Genomic DNA, 19230 nt, shown 5'->3' on the forward strand with positions numbered 1-19230 from the left:
AGAAACAACCTGAGGATGACAGCTCTCAAGCCTTCCTTTCAACACAGAATGGCTCTCCCCGCCTGAACCGAGCAGAGGTCCCAGCCAGGCCTGCTCCCCAGGAGGCCTATGATGTTGTCTTGCAACGAAAAGAAAATGAAGGATTTGGCTTTGTCATTCTCACTTCCAAAAGCAAGCCACCTCCAGGAGGTAAGGGCTCCTGTGTCCTGTTATCCCTCCCTACAATTCCAGTTTTCTGAGTTGCCTGCTGGGGTTTCTGAAACTAGTTAGGAATCATGTATTGATATAAATTGCCTCAGAGAGTTATCTTTTTTTAAAATGCTGAATATTTTCTTTATTTTCAAAATTAGGTAATCTGGGGACTTCCCTGGTGGTCCAGTGGTTAAGATTTCACCTTCTAATGCAGGGGCTGTGGGTTCAATCCCTGGTCAGGGAGCTAAGATCCCACATGCCTCACAGCTAAAAAGTCAAAACATAAAACACAAAAAATTCAATGAAGACTTTAAAAATGGTCCACATCAAGAAAAAAATTAAAAAGTTAAAAAAAAAAAAAAGGAAATTGACTATATTATAAAAAAAAAATTAGGTAATCTGAATCAAACCTTCCAGGCTTCGGGTTTATCTATCTATCTCAGATTCCATGAAATAAGTCTTATTCGTAGCTTGGTTTACATCAAGATTATATTGTGGCAGTATGTCAGGGATGTGACCTAATTGCTTTAGTGAAAGGACAATGCTGAATTTTTAAAATTATGGGGGCACAGGGTTTTTTTTCAAATTAGGGGAAATCGTGTATGCAGAAATGAATTAAATGCTAGAAACAGTGGAGAAGAAGTAAAACAGATTACCAGAAAAATCTTGACCCAAATATGTCTTAAATAGTCCTTTCATGTTATTTAATAATGATTGCCATATTCCAGCTATAAAGTGACCTTCTTGAATGATAAGAGGCATTCTTACTTTATATGCTTCATTGAAAGGTAAAAATTTTGTCAGAACCTTGAAAAATTAAATATCCTGAACCCAGCTTAACAGAATGTTGTCTGAGAAGGATGAGTATGTGTATTAATTCCCTCAACAAAGGAGGAATTACCTCTAGTATGTTCAGGGCTGTTATGATTCAGCAAATTAAATATTTGTCATGTCTTTATGTTTCTAAGAAATAATCATCTTTAAATATAATTGTAAAATCCAAATGAATATGAGATGAGAACCAGCAAATTAATATTTATGTATTATGCTTGTCTGGTAGCTTTATTTTTCCAAGTCAAGTGATAAAAATCTTTGACCACATGAAAATGCATTCTTGCCTTTGCCAGTGGATTTGATTATATCTTGGGTAGTGAGATCCTTTTAGACTAGATGGTCACTAAAACCTTAGTAAAAAAAAGAAAACACTTTCAGTAAAGTGTTGTGAGCCAAACCAATTTGCAAAAATCTTGCTGGAATTAATGCAGTTGTGTAGAGGAAGAAGATTCCGTGACATGGATGAGTTATTACTATAGTATCAGGTCACTGCTCACTGATACTAGTTTCCATTTTCCAAAAGCCGTTGCTATGGTAACGCTTGGAACTGGAACTGTCACTGATGCTTTGAGGATGATCATGTGGCCTGTGTCAGAAAAATAAAAGGAAGCAGCATTTAGGTGGAGTTTATTTTGTATCATTGTTTATTTGTTTTTCAAAATACTGATTTCCATTTTAGATAATCATATTCTCATTCTAATACCATGCAATAATCCCAGGCATTCAGATTAACAAAAATAGTGAAAGATTATTACTCAACATGATAGATGCTAACCACTTTTCATATTGAGGATACTCCTTTTCTAGCACCACAAAAATTAGGTGACAGTCTAGTGTTCACCATAAAACTAGGAGATATAGAGGAATTCAGTAAAATAAATTAGAGGAATTCAGTAAAATAAATTATGTTACTTAAATATGTTTAACATATTTTTATACTTGTTTGTTTAAAATTTATATTATTATACTTCAATACATTATATATTAAATATTTTATTTGTGTATATTTATTTGTTTATATTTAAATTTTTAAAATCTTTTTATATGTATTTGTTTAAATTTCTTCTTACTATTTTGATGGTTTTACTTACCATAGATGCTAGATCTCTGTATAAGACAGTGTCATTAAGTGCTGGGCTTTGTAATCAGACAAACTTGGATTCTAGACCTGCTTATGTCTTTTAATAGCTGTCTGATCTTGGGCACATTACTTAGCCTCCAAGAGCTCCAGTTTCCACTGTGAAACGAGGATGATGATAACACTTCCTGTCTCGTGTGTTTGTGAGGATTAAAGGAGATACTGCGTGTGAAGCCCTTTGCCTGGACCTTCAATAAATGCTAGCTGCTGTTGCTTATTGTAGTTTCTGCTACCATTGTTATCATCATTATTTATAAAATTGCCACTGCCTCTTGACCTTATTTTTTTTAAAGAAACGTTAAAAAGTTTATCAATATTTGAGTAATGAGATAGGAAAGAAAGCCCAATTAAAATGTAGGATTGAGGCAGCAACTAATGGTGGCAGGAAATGAGTGTTGCTGCAAACTGCATAACAATGAAAGTTTGGTTTAGAAAAGAGTTAGCACAGGTGAAAAGGACAGAAACCTGTCTGTCAGAATAGATCATTCTTTATGGATCTTGTCTTGATATAGATTGGTATTCTGCACAGTGTAGATTGTTGGGGTTTTTTTCCCTTTTGCCGAAATATATTTACTGCTGACATTTGTCACAAGACGAGTTCCCAGTAGCACCTCTAATACCAGTTATAAAATTCTAAGATTCTCTACTGTTGGGTTTTTCAAAGATCAGGGATCCAGGCCCAGCATCCTTCTTGCCCTGGACCCAGTTTGTGTCAGACCTACATGAATGAAGCACTTAGAAAAGACCTCTATTGAAGATGAAAAGGACTTGGCTACTTTTTGCATTGCCAGTACTTCAGAGGTTTCAGTGTTTCGGTTATTATATACTTTTCAGTTCTGGTTGCAAAGGATTTCTTTGAGAAGGGGACATTTCCAGTTACTGTCCTTTCTTTTCCTGAAAAGAAATGTTTTAAGAGCACTGAAGTGATAGCTGGACTAGCCAGTCTGTGAGACAGATTTAGGCCAAGATGATTGAAGACGGATAAATTGGCTTTATGGCAGATGCCTATAGAGTTTGTATATACCAACAACAAGGCAGGACTTAGACGTTTCCTTAGCCATGCAGTTACTTTGAAAATTTCCCAGTCTATTCAGAGAATGTTCAGAAGTTATCTTTCTCCTGGTCTACTATTTTTAGCTGTTTTGGTGGTGCTGCTATAAATGTCAAGAAAATAACAATCTGACTACTTTTATCTTCTCTCACCTCGGCGATTAACCCTTTGTGAAGTTCCGTACCAAGATTTGCCAATTCCTTTTGACCACATTGCTCACAGGATGAGAAAGGAACCCCTGAGACATCAGAGATTCCTGTTGTGTGATGCTTTCCCAAGCCTGAACAAACCCCTTTCAGTGTTCCAGGGAGCTGAATGATTTTCTTCTCAGGGGATCTGGAATGAACACTGTGTACAAGTAACTCTCTTCTAAGAAGGAGAGTAACTAAGATATTGATTTAGAAGGTCACCACAGGGCCTCTGTGTGATTCTCCCTATGTTTCTGATGTGCCACCTGTCGTACTATCAGGGCAATCAGCTCATGCTGCCTGGCACAGGACATGGCCCATGCTGCTCTGGAACTCTTCTAATTAGTTTATAGCGAAAATGGCATAATAAGTGCTTGATATAATTCAGAGCTAAAAGGCACTTGCTTCCAACAGTGACTTCCTCATTTTTAAGATAAAGTCTCCCAATGTGTAATCCTAGAAGAGCCAAGGAATGGCATTCACTGTCCATGGGGACGTAAATCATGGCCGAGAATAACTTCCAGTCCAAATGAAGGTCTATTAAAATGGCCCTAGGGCTTCCCTGGTGGCGCAGTGGTTGAGAGTCCACCTGCCGATGCAGAGGACGCAGGTTCGTGCCCCGGTCCGGGAAGATCCCACATGCCGCGGAGCGGCTGGGCCCGTGAGCCATGGCCGCTGAGCCTGCGCGTCCGGAGCCTGTGCTCCGCAGCGGGAGGGGCCACAGCAGTGAGAGGCCCGCGTACCGCAAAAAAAAAAAAAAAAAAAAAAAAAAAAAAGGCCCTAACATACACCTAGATATAATACAGAAATACTAGTAAGGAGCCCATTTTACTATGGAAATTAAACATAATCACAGTGCCATTTAAAAATATTAAATTGTCCTTATTCATAACAATAAGGCTACATATTCAGCAGGAGCTCAAGTGCCTGATAAATTTACTGACCTAGGCAAAGAAATTCTTAGAGAACATAGAAGGAACATTTGTTTCTCAATACAAATGCCCCTTATTAAATGGTGAAAGATATTTTGACAAGATTTCCTGAATGTCTGAGAACTCATTTTAAGGCTTAATAACAGTGAAGTGTCGTAGTAGTTACTCTAAGAAAGCCTTTAGCATTATGCTAGAGATATAATAGAGCTGCACAGAGTGTCTTTGCAAACGTCTTAGATTCAGCTTTGTGCATTCAGGGTATGATTTTATCCATAAGCCAAATAATCTTAATGTTAAACATTAATGTTCTAATTCCACTCCGCTTTTCTGATTTTTAAAAAAATCTAAAGGCATTAAATAAAAGGAATTAATTTTGCCCTAGAAATAAGTATGATTCATTTTAATGATCAGTCATTTCACTGTAACTGGATTTCTGACCAATCTGAGTCCTAAACTTGATTTTGAACTGCATTTATTTACAAGATTCCTGTGGGAGTAAATGCCCCTTCAACAGAACCAAAGATGATCTCATTGTGCCATTTCTAAAATAGCCAAAAACATGATGCAGCCTAAACAGCCAACAGCAAACAAGAAACATGAGCTATTCTCATAAGTATCACTGAGGTCAGTAGCCTTTAAACTGGATCATTAGGATGACATTATAAAAATTGGAAAAAGGTTTCTGGTAAGTGGAAAGAAGCAGAAAGGTTTATATTGCTATGATTGCAACTGTGTAAAGAGTATCTATGCCTGTGGAGAAAGAGTGGAAGATAATATGAAAGTAGTTGCATTTGGATAGGATGATCACAGGTGGTGGTTTTTTGATATATCTTTAAAGAATTTTCTTTGATGTTATGATGTTGAATTTTTCATGATGGTGATGATGATGATGATAAATCCAACACTCCAAGATATGTTAAATAATTGAAAAACCTGGGGATTTTTTTCCCATAGTTATTCCTCATAAAATTGGCCGAGTCATAGAAGGAAGTCCAGCTGATCGCTGTGGGAAGCTGAAAGTTGGAGATCATATCTCTGCAGTGAATGGGCAGTCCATTGTTGAACTGTCCCATGATAACATTGTTCAGCTGATCAAAGATGCCGGTGTCACCGTCACACTAACAGTCATTGCTGAAGAAGGTAAGGAACCAGTAGACCTGCCTTCCCCAAACTGACCTGAGGGACACAGAGCCTGTAGAAGGCAGTGGCTTCCTCCAGCATTGCCAGAACCACTGCAGTGATAGAACCATTTATATGCTCGGGAGTCTCATTTTTTACCTTTTCCATTTAATGAATTTAAAAGACAGTTTATTATAAAGTCGTCAGTAGCTCAAGGAAAATAATACAGCTAGTGAGTGGTGGCCATTTATTTATGTGCTGGAGGAGCAAGCACCCAGAGCAAAAGACATTGGTAATGCTTTTCAGATCTTATTTTCTTAAAATAATGTCTTAAGTCTCTGCCTGAGTGAGAGAAAATCCTCTAAAGGGTTCCAAGAAAGTCACTGTTGATATCAAGCCTTTCATGTCAGGCCCGTGCCATAGTGTGCCTTGCCTCGCAGGCAGGGCTTCGTTCTGGTAGCTGCTTTACAAATGGGGGAAGGGGAGTGCATCGGAATGGCCAGTAAATAGGGCATATAACGTACTTAGTGTCTTGCCTTGCTTTAAGGCTGCCTTTGATCATTAAGAATTTCTAATTAGGAACCATTTTTGAATAGCACCGGTTCATGGTCTTTGTTTATGAATTACAAGGTAACCGTTAAATAATGCTCATCTCATTTTTCCTGATCTTGTAAAATTTATGAGAAGCCAAAAGCAACAGAATTGCGAAGGGTCAGTCTTCCATGTTAAAATTCCTTGTACCGTAATGTGTGTTCATGTCCCCCGTGCCCCCCATGATCCTCTAATCTAGTCAGTTTTCAGGTCTTTTAATTTTTGATTATTCCTTTCTTTTCCCTTCCTCCTGTACCACTCGCATACCTTTGTATCTAAGGTTCTACATAAATCTCCCCTCTGTCCAAGATTCTGTAGGGGGATTTCTTTGTGGACACGAGTTCGTCTGGCTGCTCTCGGAGGCCCCTTCTCATTCTAAGACACTGTGACATCCCTGCCTCTGCTCTTTTCCCTTCTCTAGCCTGTTCTGCACTCTGCCCAGACTCTGTCCCAGACTCTGCTGATTCTTCCTTCTAAAGTCCTCTTCAGTGCAAGCTCCAGTGCTTCCCCGCTCTCTGCACAGAAAGTGTTTTATGATTTTGTTCCCAGCCTGCCTTTTAAATTTACCTCCCAGTTCTTTCCAAATTCTCAGATCTTTCCAAAGATCTGTCTCTTTTTCCAGATCCTCTCTTGAACTGGTCCTCATTGGCCTCTGTGCACATGGGCTTCCTCCCCCAGTCCCATAGCACTCCTTATCTCTGCAATTCACTGAGCACTATTACATCACTAACTCCCTATTAAAGGGTCTGCTCTTTGAATACAAAGAAAATGTTACCAATTGACTAGGATACTTGCTAGGCACTCAGTAAATATTTTTTTGAATGAAGGAATGAGTAAATGGATGAATGAGCGAATGAGCAAAGTAAGAGTCAGGAGATTTTCAGTTCTATGCCAATACCTAGCGGAGGCAATATAAGCCTAATAGAAGAAGTAAGCTTTTGACTGACAAGAGTTCACTGACACCTATTAGCTAGTTGTCTGACCTTAAACAAGCCACTTAACATTTCTAACCTTCAGTTTTTAATCTGTAGGGTGAGAATAATGATATCTATTTCAGGATCACTGTGAAAATTAAAGGTGAAAATGTACATAATCTGCATAAGTACCCTAAGGTGCTCATCTAGTGATAGCTGTCATTATCTTACCACGTCTTTGCATGGCTGCCTCCCTCACTCACTGCCTAAGGAAATAATAATATTTAAGAAGCACTTACGATGTGGCAGCTATTGTCCTAAGTACTTTACATCTGCTAAGTCATTTAATCCTCACACTAACCCTAGGACGGCACTATTAATGGCCCATTCTACAGGCGAGGAAATGAGCCACCAAGCAGTTAGAGAACTTGCCCCTGGTCATAAAACTGGTGACAGAACAAGTATTTGAATACAGGCTCTAGGCTGTAGAATCTGTGCTCCTAGCTGCTGTGCCTTCCCTAACTAATCATGGTATCTAAAATAACCCTCCCCCTGCCTGACCCAGTCTTGCCTTACTCAGTTTTACTTTTTTTAAAAATTTAATTATTAATTAAAAAAATGTTTATTGAAGTATAGTTGATTTACAAAATCGTGTTAGTTTTACAGGTACAGCACAGTGATTCAGTTATGTGCGTGTATATATATATATATATATATATATATATATTCTTTTTTAGATTCTTTTCCCTTATAGATTATTACAAAATATTGAGTATAGTTCCCTGTGCTATACAATAGGTCCTTGTTGATTATCTATTTTACATATAGTAGTGTGTATATGTTAATCCCAACCTCCTAATTCATCCCTCCCCTATCGCCCTTCCCCTTTGGTAACTCTAAGTTTGTTTTCTATGTCTGTGAGTCTCTTTCTGTTTTTCAGCTTTACTTTTCTTCATTGTACTTATCTCTACATGAGGTTATTGAACTATGAGTTTATTTGTTTATTGTCGTCTCCCCTACTAGAATGTAAAGTCATAAGATTCATGAAGTTAGAGATTTTGTCATGTTTGGTGCTAAATCCCAAGGGCCTAAAACAGTGTTAACCACATAGTAAGTGCTCAGTCAAATTTTTTGAATGAAGGCTTATTGTTACTTAATATGATTTTGGTGAGATTTCTTTATCTCAGTTTCTTTACCATGATCTCTTTGGCCTGCTTTTTAGCCTTAAATTCTGTTCCGTGACCCACAAAGAAAAGCAGGCCTCAGTGCCACAGGGTTGTGACATTTCAGGGTTGTTCTGAGAATGATGTATGTAGTGCAATTATATCACCATGCTTGGCATGCAGTAGTGATAGAAGCTGCTAGAAGTAGTGGAACTAGCAGTAGTATACATCAGTGTTTCTTAAACCATATATAGAAGCATCAGTGGTTTTTTTCCCAGTTCATCACAGACCAGCGTTTTTTGTAAAATTCAATAAAAATTAAATGAAAATTTTTCTGTCGAATCATTATAAAATTAAAAAATTTTTACTCTCAGTATCAGTATGCATCTTATTGCTGACTAACAGACCACACTTTGAGTAGTCTTGAGACAGAGAAAGAAGTGGTCTTTCTACTGCTGAATGATATTAGTATAATTTTTTTTTCAAAATTACCCTTTATTGTTGATGGTGTTTTCGAGAGGTTGTCCAAAATTACTCAGTTGGTTTTCTTCCATTTAAAAATTAACTTTGGAATTCCCTGGCAGTCCAGTGGTTAGAACTCCAAGCTTTCACTGCCGAGAGCTGGGGTTCAATCCCTGGTCTGGGAAATGAGATCCCACAAGCTGCGTGGCGCGGCAAAAAAAATAATAATAGTAACTTTGACATTCTGGCCCAAATACTTCTGGACTTGTCTTCTGGACAATCTTAAGATTTCTTATATAATGCCAATCAGTGTTTACGAAAAGTGGAAGGGTGGCGGGAAACACCCCAGCAGATCCATGCTTTAAAGTGTTATTTCATATGTAGGTGCAACCTCTTAAAATACAATCACATTTGACATGTAAAATCACATTTCAGTGATTACACCTTATTTTTACTATACTCTTAAGTTTTATTAAACTGTGGGAACATTTAGAATCTCTTACTTTTCTCAGGTAAATTAGAAAGTGTCCCTTCTGTCCCATTCATGGAGTTTGTAAGACGTCCAAGCTTCTCTGAAGTCTGTCAATTGCACTAAAGAGTCAAAGGAATACTTACAGCTCTACAGCTGTTTTCAGAAATCACACATTCAGAGCAATACCTCAAAGCTGCATTCCATCCCATGTGATACTGCTCCCCGCCTCTCCATAAGCCATTCACTGTAAATCAATAAAAGACAGTTACCTGGAAAAAGAAAACTTGTTTCCTTCACCTTTTTTTCCCCCTTTTGCTAGATATGATTCAGTATCTGTTCTTACTTTGCCAAGTTCCCAAGTCAAGTGTCGTGTGTGGTATAAAACTCTCAAACACATTCAGGACTCGGGACTCTCCCTGCTGTGTGGCATTCCCACGACACTGCCACCTCTTCACCAGGGCAGCTCCTTCTCAAGTCTAGAGCATAAACTGACTCAGCCTGCTTGTTCTTGCTTATTGGAAAGAAATCTTTAAATTGTATGATTTTTAAAAATTGATTCCTAATGTTGTGTCAGGTCTTGTTCATTTCATTTTTAAGAGTGGACACAAGTTCCCAAAGGCTACCAAGGGCTATGTTAGAATGGTTCTGGTAGTGTTGCCATCATTTTCGTTTTGTTTTGCTTTCCATTAATTTATCTGTTTATTCTCACTTGTCTCCGTTTTCCACTCTCATTTCTCTCACTACTCCCACTGGGAGTTATGCCAGTGTATTTTATGCCTCCCTTTATTTATGTCTTTTAAAATACATGTTTTTGTGTGTGTCTGCCTTTATTTTTTGAGTTGTATAACTGGTATTGTGTTATAGATTTTATGCTGGTTTTTTTTCTCAGAACCATATGCTTTCTTTTTTTTAATGTCACTTTATTGTTACAGAATCTAATTCAGGATCTTACATGGCACTTAGTTGTTGTATCTTCTTTTTTCTTTTTAATTGAGACATAACTCATGTGCTATAAATTTCATTGTTTTAAAGTATACAAGCCAGTGGTTTTTAGTATATTCATAAGGTTGTGCAACCATCCCCACCAATTCCACAACATTTTATCACCCCTATAAGAAACCACTACTCTACTTTCTTTCTCTATGGATTTGCTAAATATTTCATGTAAATGGAATTATATCTGACCTTTTATGTCTGGCTTCTTTCACTTAGCAAAATGTTTTCATGTTTCATCTGTGTTGTAGCATGTCCTTTTTATGACTAATGAATAATATCCCATTATGTGTATATACATTTTGCTTATTTAATCATTATGTGATAGACACTTGGGTTGTTTCTATTTTTTTTCTATTATGAATAATGCTGCTATGAACATTGGCATACAGTTTTTATACAGATGTATGTTTTCATTTTTCTTGGGTGTATACCTAGGTGTGGAATTGTTGAGTCATATGATGTCATGTTTAACTCTTTGAGGAACTGTCGAACTGTTTTCCACGGCAGCTGCATTGTTATATATTCCCACCAGTAATGTATGAGGCTTCCAATTTCTCCACATCGTCACCATTTATTTTCCTTTGTGTGTGTGTGTGTGTGTATGTATGTGTGTGTTTTAAGCCATTCTAGTGAGTGTGAAATACAATAGTATCTCATCGTGGTTTTGATTTATATTTCCCTCGTGACTAATGATGTTGAGCGGCTTTTCGTGTGCTGTTGGTCACTTGCATATCTTCTTTGGAGAAATGTCTATTCAAATCCTTTACTCACTTTTAATCGGGTTGTCTTTTTTATTGTTGAATTATAAGGCTTCTTTATATTCTGATTTTAGATCCTTATCTGATATATGGTTTGCAAGTCTTTTCTCCCATTTTGCGGGTTGTCTTTTCACTGTTTTGATATTGTCCTCTGATGCACAAAAGTTTAATGTTGCTGTTGTCTAATTTATCTATCTTTTCTTTGGTTGCTTGTGCTTTTGGTATCGTAGCATCAAGTGCCTTCAAGATTTATCTGAGTTGCTGGGTGAACACAATCGATTGCTTTTAACTACTTGACCATTTTCCATACTGTATATTTACTGCGTATTACCTGTCTCCTCCCCCCTAGACAGCCACACCATCTCCAACTCCCCATTATCACAAACTATCCTCTATACCTTCATATATGTACCTTATAAAACAGTGTGAGAATTTATTGGAGTGAAATTGCTTGATCAAAAGAAATTGCTTACTTTGACCAAGTACTATCAGATTGTCCTCTGTAATTGCTGCAGCCATCTACACTCCCACCAACAGAACACTGAGGATTCTTTACCTTCACATCCCCGCCAATACTCAGCATTATCCAGCTTTCAAGTTGGCTAGTGTACAGCAAGGAAAGTGTTACTTCATTGGTATATAATTTGCATTTCTCTGATTACGCATGAATTTGAGCATCTATTTGGATGCTTGTTTGGGGTTGGTTTTTTTCTTGTAAATTGCCTCTTCATATCCTTTACTCATTTTTCTTGTGGGATTGCTGTCTTTTTCTTGTTGATATTTAGAGATTCCTTGCAAATTATAGGCATTAGTCCAATTTAGTTTTAGAAAGCATAAATACCTTTTCCTGTCATCTGTATGTTAACTTTGACTGTGGTGCCCTTTGTTATACAGAGAGTCTTAATTTAGATGTCACCAGATTAGTCAATTTTTATTCAGTACCTTATGGCTTGTGCTTTTGAAGTTTTATTTAAGATATCTTTCCCCACCCCATATCACAGAAATTTTCTCTTATATTATCGTCTATTGGATTTCTAATTTTGCATTTTGCATTTAGATCTTGAATCCATCTGGAGCCTACCTTTATATATAGTTTTAGGTGGGATCCAGTTTTATTTTTTATCCTTACAGTGAGCCAGTTTTTCTAGTACCATCTATTAGACAGTACTTCTTTTCCTCATTGATTTGTGGAGCCATCTCTTCTGTATATTAACCTCCCCTTTAAACATGAATCTCCATACCACAACGTTCATTGCAGCACTGTTTACAATAGCCAGGACATGGAAGCAACCTAAATGTCCATCAACAGATGAATGGATAAAGAAGATGTGGCACATATATACAATGGAATATTACTCAGCCATAAAAAGAAACAAAATTGAGTTATTTGTAGTGAGGTGGATGGACCTAGGGCCTGTCATACAGAGTGAAGTAAGTCAGAAAGAGAAAAACAAATACCATATGCTAACACATATATATGGAATCTAAAAAAAAAAAAGATAGTTCTGAAGAATGTAGGGATAGGACAGGAATAAAGACACAGACGTAGAGAATGGACTTGAGGACACAGGGAGAGGGAAGGGTAAGCTGGGACAAAGTGAGAGAGTGGCATTGACATATATACACTACCAAATATAAAATAGATAGCTAGTGGGAAGAAGCCACCACATAGCACAGGGAGATCAGCTCGCTGTTTTGTGACCACCTAGAGGGATGGGATAGGGAGAGTGGGAGGGAGACGCAAGAAGGAGGGGATATGGGGATATATGTATACATATAGCTGATTCACTTTGTTATACAGCAGAAACTAACACACCATTGTAAAGCAATTATACTCCAATAAAGATGTTAAAAAAAAGAGAATCTCCAAGTCCTTTATTCTGTTCTGCTAGTTTATCTATTATTATCTATAAGTACCTATTGTATATATACATATAATTTTAATATATATAAATATAATTTTTGAGTGTGTGTATATATATATATTCACACACACACACACTTTTTCTTTTAGTCTGTAACTTTGTGGTATATTCTAGTATCTGTCTGTAAGGCACGTCTTTCTCCAAGCCCCCACCAAATCAACTAGGTATTCATGAAATTTTCCATGTAAAATTTTAGAGCCAATTATTAAGCCACTCTAAAAAATCCAGCTGCAATTTTTATTGGGATATATTGAACATATATATTAACTTCGGGAAAATTTATACCTTTAAATATTAAGTCACCCCACCTAAGAGTATGGGCTCTCTCTTCAGTTATTCAGGTCATCTTTTCAATAGAATTTTAGAAAGTTCTTTCATGAGATTCTTATTTATTCTTGGTAAAGATGATTCCCAATATATTATAATGTTTGTTGCTAAAGTTTAACTGTGGGATTTTGTGTTTATCCTCTGATAATACACTTTCTCTTAAGTAGTTACATACAGAAACTCCAGCAAAAGTTTAATTCTCATTGAGGGAAAGATATACTTAACCCATTGCTTTACAAAGATCTTCAGATAAAATTGAGAGAGGCTGCTACGGCAGCCTAGCCAGATACCACTACTCTCCTCCCGCCACTGTTTATACCCTGGCCTGTGTTTTCAGAGTACTCTCAGTTACTTTCAGTTACAAGAAGTTCTTAAATAAGAATTAATTATTTATCTATGTTTTTAGTCCCAAGAACTTTGAAGAGAAACAACTTAATCCAAGCCATAAAATAATGATGTATTTAGTGACCCTGAAGTCCCAGCTCTCTCAATAGAAATTGCTTCCTAAACATTCATATTCCTTGTTTTTCACATCAGTCTTTCTGTGTTTTCATTATATTTGAGATTCAGATTTTATCAGTTTCTACATGTTCTAACCTAAAAATGTCCTCTTACCTGGAACATTTTTGCTAAGTTAGGTAAATATTTCAGACTGTACACCTTAAGAGAAATATAGCCCCAATCATTTTGATGATTATGATAACCATAATGATCATTTTAATAGAAACATTAATATAGTGAATATGATATGCCAGGCACTGTTCTAAGCATGTTTATCTATACAGTAACCCCACGAGGTAGCTGTAATTCCCTTTTCATTGATGAGATGATTAGATTAGAAGCACAGAGAATTAAAGTAATTTGTTCAAGAACACATAGCTAGTAAATGATGGGATCTGCCTGAAACCCCATCAGTCTTGCTCCAAAGTTCATGGTCTTAATCATTAATCTATGCTCTCTCTTTGATATTTTAAAATATCCTATGTTTTAAAATTTGGGTGGGATAAAACATTAGAAAGTTTCAGCTTTTTTTTTTTTTTTTTGGCTGTGTTGGGTCTTCATTGCTGCGTGCAGGCTTTCTCTAGTTATGGCGTGTGGGCTTCTCATTGCGGTGGCTTCTCGTTGCAGAACACAGGCTCTAGGCATGCGGGCTTCAGTAGTTGTGGCACGTGGGCTCAGTAGCTGTGGCGCACAGTCTTAGTTGTTCCGTGGCATGTGGGATCTTCCCGGACCAGGGATCGAACCCGTGCCCCCTGCATTGGCAGGCGGATTCTTAACCACTGTGCCACCAGGGAAGTCCGAAAGTTTCAGCTTTAAAAATAAATATGAGTCTGACAACCTCCAGAGTGTCTTTTAACTGTCATCTCCCATGAATTGGCATCTAGTTCTAGATGCAAGCAGTTACTTTGCTTAGTTATGAAATCCGCCTTCAAGGAACAACAGGAGTTCTGGAGCTGTTGAGGATGGTACTGAAGCAAATGTTCCTTTTTTCACTTACATCTGTGCTCTTAGAAAATAGAATCAGTAAAATCTTTATAAACATTTGTCAATACTCAGGATGATTTTATAAGTTTCTCTTTGATACTAGAGTCAGGTGAAATAACTACTGCTACATTAAAGATGCAGGTTAAAGATATGTGTGTAATTTCCAGACTGGCCTCTGTGCTCCAGCATTCCTAAGACCTGTCTTTGTCATCTAGAGTGGTTTACCAGTTATGGGCAGTACACTCTGGAAACCCATAAATATATTACAAGGTAGTTCCCAGAGCTCAGTCCTCTAGATAATAGTATGGAGTATGTTCATTTCTGATTTTCATGTTGTGTGGACGACCAAAACAAAGGTGAAAGAGGGAAAGCATGTGCAGTAAGAATGATTCCTGGTCTCTTCAAACATAAACATCGATCAGAAGCCACAGGGAAAAAGACATTAGTTCCAGTCGCAGGCAGCTGATAGCAGTGCTGCTTGTGTAAAGTCACTACCGTCGGGAAAGTGACAACCACTTGTTACTGTCTCACTTTCATAGTTTTATGTACAAATTCTTATTTCTCTTGTTTCGCCTTTGAACAGAGCATCTTGGTCCACCATCAGGAACAAACTCCGCCAGGCAAAGCCCAGCCCTGCAGCACAGGTCCGTGGGACAGTCACAGGCCAACCACATACCTGGGGACAGGTGGGGCTGCTCTTCTCAGGTTTTGGTTTTTTCCCCTGCTCATCTCCCCACTTTTCATCACCCACCCACCCCCACTCACCTCCACACAGTTATGCAGAAGCCAGCCGGTTAGGTCAAGATGAGATGTCTACTCCCTCCGGTCCCTTTGTCCCTTCCTCTCCCTCTTCCCAGCCCCAGCCCAGGGTGCAGCGTAACAGGTGGGGATTAGAAGGAAGTGACAGTAGCACCTACTCTGCTGCTCTAGGTCCTCACGGTTTTGGTAGGGAAGCCCCAGACCCACATCAATTACCATCTTCTTAGACTACCTGAGCAGTATCTGTGCATATTTCTTTCCTCTTTCGTTGAAAATGTAAGTCAAGAAACAAAAACTAAATTTCCAGAAATTCAGCATTTTCACAGGCATTGGTACTGCAGGAGAGCCATTTTACACTGTAACAAGGTCAGCTTACCTGCCCTCCGGTTCAGTGACTTGAGTGCAGTTTTCCTTGATGTAAACTGTGCTGAGACACCCTTAAAACAAAAAAACAAAAACAAAACGAAAAAACAGCGTGGGGGTGTTGACAGACTTGAAGCCAGGCTGGAGTTAATGGCTAGTTTTTGCCTGGCATCTCTCTGCTTCTAGATACAGCCTGTCTTAATAGCAGTTTGTCAGAGGGAGAATGGCACAATTCAGCTTTTAAAGGAAAAGAAATTGATCCACTTTTACTTTTAGGCTGTTTTTCATATTCTCAGTTCAGAGAGTGACTTGATTTCTCTTTCCTGTAGAAGTGTCACAGAAGGTGAAATTGGAAAAGACGTCCTCACTTCCTACAGACACTCGTGGTCTGACCACAAGCACCTTGCACAGCCTGACACTGCAATGATTTCAGTCATAGGCAGTCGGCACAATCAGGTAACAGAGATTCCCCCCAGATGCGGACTGTTCTTTTCAGTTGCTGAATCACTGACACTGATGAATTTTAACTGCAAATCAGTTCAGATAAATTTGTTCCCCAAACTGATCATTCTTAAGGACCTACTCTGTGTTTGGCGTTCTCTTAGTGTCCACGAGACAACGTAAAGAGTGAAAAAGTTGTTTATCCTCTATTGGAGAAATCTTAACCCTTAGTTGAGTACCTAGAAGTAGCAGTGTTTTAGTTAATCAAGGAAGGATTTGGGGTGGGTTTTTTTTTCTTTTTTCAGGAAAATTAGTCAAAATCTGCTTAAAGGAAGCACTGTTCAAAATTCTGTTCTCTGATTGTTCTGTTGCATATTGACCAACTAGTAGAGAAGACATGTAATCTGCAAATTAATTTAGGCTGCATTTATAGAAATTAAGTAGCCCTTTGACCAAAACATACATTCCTTCCTTATGATATAGAAATGCATATTGATATCATATGATAGCACTTATATGTGGAATTCCCAAAAAATGATACAAAGGAACTTATTTACAAAACAAAAATAGACCCACAGATATAGAAGACACTAAGGTTACGAAAGGGGATGGGGGATAAATCCGGAGTTTGAGATAACATATACACCCTACTATATATAAAATAGGTAATCAACAGGGACCTACTGTAGAGCACAGAACTATACTCAATATCTTGTAATAAACTATAGTGGAAAAGAATCTGAAAAAGAATATATATACATGTAACTGAATCACTTTGTTGTGCACTTGAAACTAACACAACATCGTAAATTAACTGTACTTCAATTTTCTTTTAAAAGTGTGTATTGAGAATATAAATCATTTCTTCTGGCCATAAAAGGAGTCTTTCTTCAAACTTTAAATAAAGCAGTCCACGTAAACTTGTTTTCCTTACACTTCTGTCTCTCTAGAGCCTTGGCTGTTACCCAGTGGAGCTGGAGCGAGGCCCCCGGGGCTTTGGATTCAGCCTCAGGGGTGGGAAGGAATACAACATGGGGCTGTTCATCCTGCGTCTGGCTGAGGACGGTCCTGCCATCAAAGACGGCAGAATTCACGTGAGTTGGCTTCTGTCTGCAACCTTTGGTTCTGGCTCCGGACTGGAAACTTCTGAAAATAGTTGATTAAAGGGAATGCAGAAACCTCCTGAATCTATGAAGCAAGCTTTTCCATCACTAAAACCTGAAAGGCAGATGCTTGTCATGAGTTCATTTCCTCCTTGCAGGGTGCTATACTGTATTGCAGTTAGGCTGTTTGCGCTGGCTTGACTTTGGTCAGTAAGAAAAAATCAATTTTACTTACGTAGTCAACATTCAAGGGCAAATGGATTAATAAATAAAATATACTTTCATCTTATTAAGTCTTGGGAAAGCCAGGATGAAACAGAATCATCGACTTCTTCCAAGAAACAATAATCCCAGGATTTTTTTTCCCCTCTTAGCTACTTCTAGAGGGAGCCAGAGGTCGAAAAGCATGACTCTCCCAAACTTTATTATCATTTGCAGGACTAGAAATCACGTCAGCAATGTTCCTGCTTAGGGGTTCTCAGCTCTGAAACACTATAGCTTTGTACATGGCGTTGAGGCCAGATGGTTTATGGATCTGCAAAAGATATTTTCCTTCCTTTTCTAGATGTTACTTAGAGGATTCTTATATTGAAGACATTTGCTGGGCTCAGTTTTTTTTAAATAGTTAATTTACTGGTATTCAATTATATGCTAAAAATTTTATATGCTAAAAATTATAAAATCCGGACAGCCTTCCCCTTACTATTCAAGAGAACTTTGGACTTCCTCCCTCTGCTACCAGTGGGCATCAGGGAAAGATAAATTTTTCTTTTTCTTCTTTTTATTTTTCTCTTTTGCTTTTAACTAAGTAATTAGAAAGGCAAATGACCCTGGCAAATTATTAGATGGTAAATTCTAACAATGATTAGAAAAGTCTTCTGGGTGATTGCAGTTTTAAATTATGCACATCACTACTCCACTCCCATTACTCATTTCATAAACATTTACCGAGTGTTTGCTTTACCCAGGGATTTATACATGATACTGAATAAGCAAGGAGAAAGAGTGACCCCCAAACAAGATACCATCCTTTCTCTAAAGGACTAGACTTTTGTACAAGTTCAAAGTAGGTGAATATGAGTAGAGAAGATTTCATAGACGAGGTGGCATTGGACAGTCAATGGAATTTCAACAGGGAGAGATTAAGAAAACATTCCAGGCTGAAGAAATGAGCAAAGGGGTAAAACGAAGGAAGGACACGTCATATATAGGGAACTGCAAGTGGTCAAGTTTACCTAGAGTCTATTTAGAAAATACATAGGAAGGTAGAAGAAAATGAGAATATGAAAGTAGGGTGAATCACCAGTATGTAGGTCCAAGGTAGTGGAAAGTCACAGAAGGCTTTTGCGCCACGAGTTCCCCCTGAGAGCAATACACTGATAAAATCAGTCTCTTGGTGTGTAGGATGGATGAGGGGATAGGGCTAGCTATAGTTTAGGCATCGAATCATGGTGGTGGGAGTGTAACTTGGATGGTTGTACTTTGGGTGGACGGTAAGTGATGCATGTGGGATCAACCGTTAATGAAGAAAAGACCAGTTTAGATGACTGACAAGTATTAAATGAGTGAAGGATGAAGGAAAAAAAAGAGTAAAGGATGGCTTAGAGGCTTCACCCGGCCTGTACTATGGAAAAAAAAAAAACGTGAGGGAGGCCAGTGGGAGAAAGGATTTGGCAAAGACTGATGATGTACTAAGTTGTAGTCATGTTGAAGGACCAGCTGGTTGAGCAGGTGTAAATATTTAGCAGGCAGTTAGGACAAGAGGTAAAGTCCCAGATTGTGACATTACCCAGACGGAAGTGATAACTGATGCCTTTGCTGTGGATGAATTCACTAAAGGAGACGATTTAGAGAGTTGTGGGCCAGGGGCAGGACTCTGGATAAGGCCTGTCATTAGTGGACCATAGAAAGTAGAGAAAATGGGGAGGGTGAGAACGCAGAGCAGCAGAAGCAGAGCTGGAGGGTGTTGACGGCAAGGAGAGGGGCTGATGGCCAAAGTCCATTAGTGTGCTGAAGC

At 38.2% G+C, this 19230-nt stretch overlaps 1 protein-coding gene and 1 long non-coding RNA gene across 6 annotated transcripts in view; one reads left to right on the top strand and one right to left on the bottom strand.

Annotated features, from left to right (window-relative positions):
* MAGI3 (membrane associated guanylate kinase, WW and PDZ domain containing 3) overlaps positions 1 to 19230 on the top strand; it is a 271906-nt gene that overhangs the window by 243534 nt on the left and 9142 nt on the right. For 4 of the 5 annotated variants that reach the window (XM_067727307.1, XM_067727309.1, XM_067727304.1 and 1 more), the window contains exons 15-19: positions 1 to 189; positions 5290 to 5475; positions 15131 to 15233; positions 15999 to 16125; positions 17061 to 17204. In XM_067727307.1, the coding sequence (XP_067583408.1) occupies positions 1 to 189; positions 5290 to 5475; positions 15131 to 15233; positions 15999 to 16125; positions 17061 to 17204 (749 nt within the window). The remainder of the gene's footprint in view (positions 190 to 5289; positions 5476 to 15130; positions 15234 to 15998; positions 16126 to 17060; positions 17205 to 19230) is intronic. The other variant, XM_067727306.1, reaches the window with a different exon arrangement.
* The window catches only part of LOC137219166 (uncharacterized), a 26593-nt gene continuing 7497 nt past the window's right edge, over positions 135 to 19230 (bottom strand). The window contains exons 4-5 of the long non-coding RNA XR_010941002.1: positions 9088 to 9300; positions 135 to 1612 (exon numbers count right to left, since the gene is read on the bottom strand). This is a non-coding gene — a long non-coding RNA (uncharacterized lncRNA). The remainder of the gene's footprint in view (positions 1613 to 9087; positions 9301 to 19230) is intronic.

The sequence above is a fragment of the Pseudorca crassidens genome, chromosome 2 (assembly GCF_039906515.1).
Source record: "Pseudorca crassidens isolate mPseCra1 chromosome 2, mPseCra1.hap1, whole genome shotgun sequence".
Classification (NCBI taxonomy): Eukaryota; Metazoa; Chordata; class Mammalia; order Artiodactyla; family Delphinidae; genus Pseudorca; species Pseudorca crassidens.